The sequence below is a fragment of the Fringilla coelebs genome, assembly GCF_963513975.1.
Source record: "Fringilla coelebs genome assembly, chromosome: 3".
Classification (NCBI taxonomy): Eukaryota; Metazoa; Chordata; class Aves; order Passeriformes; family Fringillidae; genus Fringilla; species Fringilla coelebs.
Window position 1 is genome coordinate 10,030,026 of NC_140030.1, and position 6,984 is coordinate 10,037,009.

Here is a 6,984-nt window from a genome sequence, read left to right on the forward strand (position 1 = left end):
AAGATAAAAATTGGCACTAAGGTGTTGCAAAACTAAATTAATAAATGTGAGCATGTGAATCCTGTAGTAGTGCATGCCAGAGGAATGCAGAGCATAAAGAAAATAAATCCTGTCTGTAAACCATGAAATATGTAGTAAATAAATCCTCAGACCGCACACAGAATTTAAAATGAAAAATACTATCAAATAGCAGCTCATCAGCTGAATATCATCCTGTCAGTGGATTGAGTGAATCAAGGATCCTTTGGATCATGCAGTGAAAGATTAAACTGTAATGCAAATATACCAGGGGCAAGCTAAGAATGCACATAAATCTTCTATTTAGGCATTTTCAAATCTGTGAGTTCTCAAGTTTACAACCCTACCTGGATAACAGCCCATTTCACAGTCCATGCAGACTAAGCCAAGGATTTTATCCACCTTTGTAAGTGTAAATGGCTTTTCATCTTTTTCTAAATGATCATGTGATGAGTCTCTGTGACTTGCCTTTCAAAAAATCTAACCATTTCAAGGACTACTCCATTAAATTGGAGTTGTTCCATTGCTTTCTTTTTCCCCTCAGTTTCTTAATCTTTATTTCTGTATCAGTTGATAATGGAGCCGAGGGTTAAACATAATTTGGTCAGATGTTTTGCTTCCAAAAGGCTTGAATGCATCTTGACATTTTACATTGGCTTTTCTGAAGAACTTTTGCTAGTGTGATATCTTGTAATTGATGAATTGAAGGCAAGATCAAAAGAAATTTTCTGCTAGAGCAAACAACACACACCTTGTATTCAGCAAGTAGTGAGTGACAAAGAAAACCAATATTGTTTGTTAACATGAGATGTTTATGCTCTATGTTTTGCACAGAAATAGAAATATAACTGGGGTTGGTGTCTGTGCAGCTGAGATACTATATTTTGGATACAGCAAATAGTCAATAATGTACAAGATTTGGGCAGACTTCAGTAAGAGGAAAGTGAGTTAGACAAAACCTTGTAATGGTTTGTGAAATGCAGTCTGGGCTCTTAGCCCACCTCTACCCCAGTGGGTCCATTTATTTATATTCCACATGGCTACAAAAATGATGGAATTGAAGATATTTGTGATGAAAGGAAAACTTCTTGTCCCCTAATTTATGTTAGCATTGCACAATTATTCACTGAAGTACAGAAATGAAATATGAAACAAATGTGAATAATGGATTTGGGCCAAGCTGTGTGTGATGTGTTGAGAAATCAGCATCCTTCTGGTACCTGCATTCAAACATTTTAGTATGAAGAGTGCTCTCCATTAATCTTGTTCTTGTACAGCATGAAATCCATAGGTTTTTACTCTCTCCCAGAAAACTACTTTCCCCTCATATGCTTTATAGAAATTGAAAAGCATAGCTATAGCAGGCAAAGTCAAGATGAAAATGAGAAGAAACGATGACTTGGGGAAACGTGACATTCACTGCTTCTAACAGAGAGAAAAGTCACTTCCCTGAAGATGGTATTTTCCTGGAATTTACAACTTTCGTGTTTAGGTGGGCTCTAGGGCAGGTAGCACCTGCCTCATGTATGTCATGGGCCAAGGTTATTTGGGCAAGATCAAAACAAAATGGACTTTGGCAGAATCTTAGTTCCATGTTCCAGCTCAGAGGAAAGTTGTTTGTTGGTCTCTGGGAGGTGCCTGCCCTCCACACAGGCGGCATTTCACAAGGATAAGATAGAGAGTTGGGACAGTTCAGCCTGGAGAAGGGAAGGCTTCAGGAGACCTTAGAGCACCTTCCAGTACCTAAAGGGGCCTGTAAGAAAATCAAGAATGTAAGAAAATTTTTGGCAAGGCCTGTTGCAGTAGGACAAGGGGCAGTAGTTTTAAACTGAAAGACGCTCAATTCAGACTAGCTATCAGGAGGAAGTGTTTTCACAGTGAGGGTGGTGAGACACTGGCACAGGTTGCCCAGAGTGGTGATGGAGATGCCCCAGCCCTGGAAACATTTAATGTCAGGTTGGATGGGGATTTGAGCAAGCTAATATAGGCTAAGATGTACCTGGTCATTGCTTTTTAAAAATAGCTGGAAAGCTAACACAGAAAACTCCTAACAGCTATGGAAAAAACAGCTGGGCTGCTTGGGGGTGAACTCCATGGACAACTCCATGTTTTGAGCCATAATAAGAAATTTACTAAGTCAGCCAGGCTTTCATCAGCAGATTTCTGTTTTCAGAGTTAAACCTATATTGTGTTCCACAGTTTTGCAGGTGAGGAAACTGAGTTGCAGAGCATTTATTTGTCTTCATCATACCTGCAGACCTGGAAACAACCAAGTAGCAGTCTGCTATTTCACACAGTGTATCTCAGGATTTGATGCGTTACTTATTTCCATACTATTGCACTTGTTGCTCCATCAGCAGCATCCCCCACTGATTATTTGATATGCTTTTCTTCCTAGCTGATTTTTTACTATGGAACTGGAGACAGCTGGTGTCCACAGCACTACTACGACGAGATCAAGATGGATTTTCCAGACGGGGACATTCGGCTCTGTGAGAAGGGGCTCCGCCACGCCTTCGTGCTCGATGCCAGCAAGGAGATGGCTGCCATGATCACAGACTGGCTACAGGATGATCTGACCAAATTATAAACACTAATTCAGTGATCTACAAGAAAATGGTGTAATTATTTTGTGAACGTGTAAATTTTTTTTGTGAGAGAGTCTGTCTTATTTTTTTTCTGTTTACTAGAGATTATGGCTTGTTTTCTATTGAGATGTTTTAGAGAAAGTTAAAGAGAGACTGGCTGGTCCAAAGTATAGTTTAATTGACTCAGTGCTTATGCAGTTTCATCCTGAGTCTTCAGGACTCTGGAAGACTTGGCAAAGGGTAGAATATTTACTGTCTGCTGGCGCTCTAGACAGTGCTGACACAACTGTACCTGAGCTGCTGCTACCACCCCACTCTCTGCTGGAGGAGTGTCAGGATGTGGGTGGGTCCTGGCAGTGGGTCCTGCTATGCTGTGAAAGGCCTGGCCCTCTCCTCGTGTGTCACCCCTTTGTGTAAGCCAGGTCATGGCAGCCAGAACAGCCCAGGGCCCGGGGCAGGCCTGACATTGTCTCCTCTGGGTCAGAGGGGGCTGGTGGTCAGGCTGAGTTTGGGATGGGTTCAGGGAAGATGTGGAGATCAGGTGTGCAGTTTCTCCAAGTCTCACCACGGGTTTGGGGCACTGCCATGACTCCGCAGGGTATTAGAAATGCTGTAAGGTATCTGTGGCTGCTCAGCAAGGGAATACGTAAGGATCTCTTACCTGGAACATGGCCAAGTGTTTCATTTTTCAATTTACTGTAGAGAAGGGAAAGTACACTGGTCAAAAATGCCAGTATTTAAAAGTTAAAATGGATTGCAGAATCTATGTATAACAACTTCTAGGTGGCCTAGCTCTCCTAATGAAGTCCATGAGAACAGTGCTTGCTCAGCAACTTTAAAGAATTGAACCACTTTTGATGCATGTCTAAATTTCAGTTCTTTGCTCTAAGGACTGAAGTATGAAATTTTCTGCCAAGCCACAAATTAGGTACATTCACCATCAGAAAACATCTGTTCCTGTGCCATGGCTGCACCCATGACATGGCATGAACGTTCCTGTTGAGAACCAGACCCCTTGCGTGGTGCTGACAGGTTCCCTGTTCCTCACATTTGGTGAACCCTTTCCTTTACAGATGGAAAAAAAAAAAAAAAAAAAAAAGAAAAAGCTTCCTACCAGTTGTGATAACAAAAGAAGTTGCAGGGAATAGCTAGAAATTAAAATATTGCAAGTAAGAGGAACGGAGCCAAGTGTAATCAGGAAAAGCTTTCTAGCCACGAACCTGTGAAATAGTCTCCCTGTGGAGTTCATAAAGACATTTCTAAATAAGCAAAACACTGCAGAGTAGTCAGGGGAGGTCCTGCCCTTGCAAAAAGATGAATTTAGATGATGCACTGAGTATCTAACTTACATGATTTATTACCAGTTTTGATACATGTGAGAATGGTATTGGAGAATGTTCTCTGTGATGCAGAAAGATCAATTAATTGCTTTGTTTTCTTACACAATTATACACTTACATGCTCTCTAAACCCCCCTTGAACCTTTCACTAATATTTAGAGCAACTTGTAATAGAGTTCAGTTCCTGGATATTTGGGACTAGTTTTCAAACCTGCAGACTGGCACTGGATTGAAGTGACCTTCTCTGTATCAGAAACTGGTTTAGCTTTTGAGACTAGCCAGTGGATTTTCCAGTTACACTGCCACCTAATGAAATGGCCATGATGAGTGGGGCAGGAATGTTGGGAGCACAGTTTCAGCAGCGTGGGGAGGAACCAGACACGTTCAAAGTGAGGAGGCTATGCCCATGCCTCTGATTCTGCTTCCTGGGGAGTCACGGGACTTCCCGTCTTTCTACAGATCCATATTCAGTCATGATCAAAACAATCCTTGTGCTCACTGTAGAAGTCCATGGTTGTGTCTGTGTGAGAGCCCCCAGATGTTGGGATCATCCCAGCTGGATGGCCTTGTGGCAGATGCTCCCTGCATCTGCTGGCTGAGGGGCTCCCTGGGGCAGAGCCGGGGAGGACGTGCACATAGGTGGAGATAATTAATGTACACATACATGTACATGTGCACCTGTCTGTGTGCCAGCAGCATAAAAACCACAGCTCACTTGGTTGTTTTGGTTTGCACATTGGTCTGGTTGAACAAAACATTTGTTCTTCGAAGTATGTGGAGTCAGGGAATGGACAAAGACATAGTTTGTGGGAGTTCAGTTGTTGTAGTGGATCTCCTGAGACCAGACAGATTCTTGCGTTAACCAAAGATGACAAGCAACTACTACAGCCTGGAAACTGAAGCACCTGTGAGAGGCAGTTGTTTACAGTGCATTATGCGTATACTTTGTATGAGGAATTAATTTAGCAATACTTGTACTTGACTTGTGTATGCCTTTTATACAAAAGTTAATCCATTATATTAAATCCTAACTGCATTAAGACCTAAACTGAGATTAGATCTGGTCACTGATGACCAGATCTACTGCAGAAGAATGCCTTACAATTTTCTTAAAAGAATTTTCTCTAGTATTAAAAATAAAAACCATATTGATTCAATTGCTACCTTCCACCTAGAAGCTGTTACTGTAAGGCAAAGATCTGAAAATTTGCTACTCTATTCATTGCTAAAACACACGGGCCTACTTTTCACAGCTGTATTTCCTGAGAGGAGCAGATCCCACACAGTGAGAATCCAGCTCCTCAGAAGCCCGTGGTGTTCATTGTCACCCCAGGCAAAGAGTGTCAAAAGTGCTCGTGGTCCAAATGTGCCAATTTACCATGAAAACACAGTGTGGTTTTGCCTATTTTTGACTATTTAAGAATTCTTGGAAAACCTATCACAAATATATTGACTGTAAGCTGTAGCACCTACTCACTGTCATCCACATCTGTGCTTGATTCTCACCACACGAGTAACCCTGCTAGTGCAGTGACTTTGACTCATGTGCAAGTGTTTTGCTAGATCGATACCTTTTAATAAAAGTACACAACTCCAATAACAAAAATAAAGAAATTTATGGTAAAATGTAACTTGATTCTTTGTTTTGGTAACTTGTTTAGTTCTAGTTCAGCTCCTTTATTACTTCATGCATACAAAATCTACAAAAATACTTTCCAGACCCCAAATTTCACATGCAATGCAGACATCTGCCAAGTGCACAGAAAATCCGTGGGTGGTAGGCACCTGACTCGCTTAAGCATTTTTATCCAGAGCCTCTCCAAGATAATCAATCAGTTTCCCCTTGCTGCCTCCAGCTCCATGTTTGCTGCTCTGAATGAGCTATAGAGTGTGTGGATCAGTGAGGCTTGTCCCTTCAGGAAGCTGGATGAGTGCTTGCCCAGTGTTTATGGTGAAGAATTTGGAGTTGGACTCCAAGCTAAACACCAGATTCTTGACTCACAGAGACAGATTGCATACATGAGCCACAGCAGATAATCTCTTCTCTGCAGCTGAGGTCATTTATGTATTTATTTTACAGAAAATGGGTTTGTGTGTGCATCCACCCCCCATCCCTTTCTTTGGTCTAGCTAATTGCCAGCAAAGACTTTAAACAAGATGTTCAATGTTATCATTTTAAAGTCACTCAAACTATTACTGGGTTTGGATAGACTCACTAGACCCAGGAGATTTGTTTTACTCTGTGTCACAGGTCATGCTCAGACTCCCAACTACAATAAGTTTCTGAGTCTCTTCACTTGCAGGCAATGTTCTCTTTCCTGGCACATTTACAAATTAAGGATCCAGAGAGTGTTTGTGAGTGACCAGGAACTATTAAAACAGCATATATTTCTGGAACAGCTGATGGGGGTTGAGCACAAGCAGCAGACCCAGCAGTAACAGCACAGGCAGCTGCCAGGAGCGATCGCTGCTCTCGGTAGCATCACGCAGAAGTTATGGAACAGGCAGGGAGGGATTTCATTAAAAACTCTTTCAGAGTGCTTGAGCTGATAGTAAACGGCCTGGGTTTTGCCTATTGCAGGAATGTGCTTGCAGGAGAATAGTTGTGTTGTGGAAATTAGTTTGCAGCAGCTAATAAAATACAGGTGTTTTTTAAAACATCTGACTGACTGTACCTGACTGCAGGGTTTGCCCGTCAGACGCTCAAAGATCTTTTCCGTCCTGTTTGAAGCAATTCACACTGAAGGAGGAAATGCGGGGGGCCTCCTGCTCTCCCCCTTTATGAACATCTTCAACAAAGCCCCCAGACTTGGAAATACTGTGCTTCATACACTGAGAAGGAATCCATGGCATGAGATAACTTAGAATTAGGAAAAACAGGCTTTCCGAATGCCAAGACTCACTCCTCTTCCCTAACCAGCACCCTTAAAATTTGGAAAGTATTCCATTGTTCTGATCTAACTTGTAGGACACAGGAATGCCATTTTCAGAACATAAATGTTTTGATGTCCTAACATGCTCTCATCATGAAGGGGGTA

General features: G+C 42.0%; 1 protein-coding gene across 2 annotated transcripts in view; it reads left to right on the top strand.

Annotated features, from left to right (window-relative positions):
- Nucleotides 1-5,532, top strand: part of LDAH (lipid droplet associated hydrolase) — a 112,937-nt gene extending 107,405 nt beyond the window's left edge. For both annotated transcript variants that reach the window (XM_084201989.1, XM_084201990.1), the window contains exon 7: nucleotides 2,417-5,532. In XM_084201989.1, the coding sequence (XP_084058115.1) occupies nucleotides 2,417-2,608 (192 nt within the window). In that variant the 3' untranslated portion in view covers nucleotides 2,609-5,532. The remainder of the gene's footprint in view (nucleotides 1-2,416) is intronic.
- The last annotated feature ends 1,452 nt before the right edge of the window (nucleotides 5,533-6,984 follow it).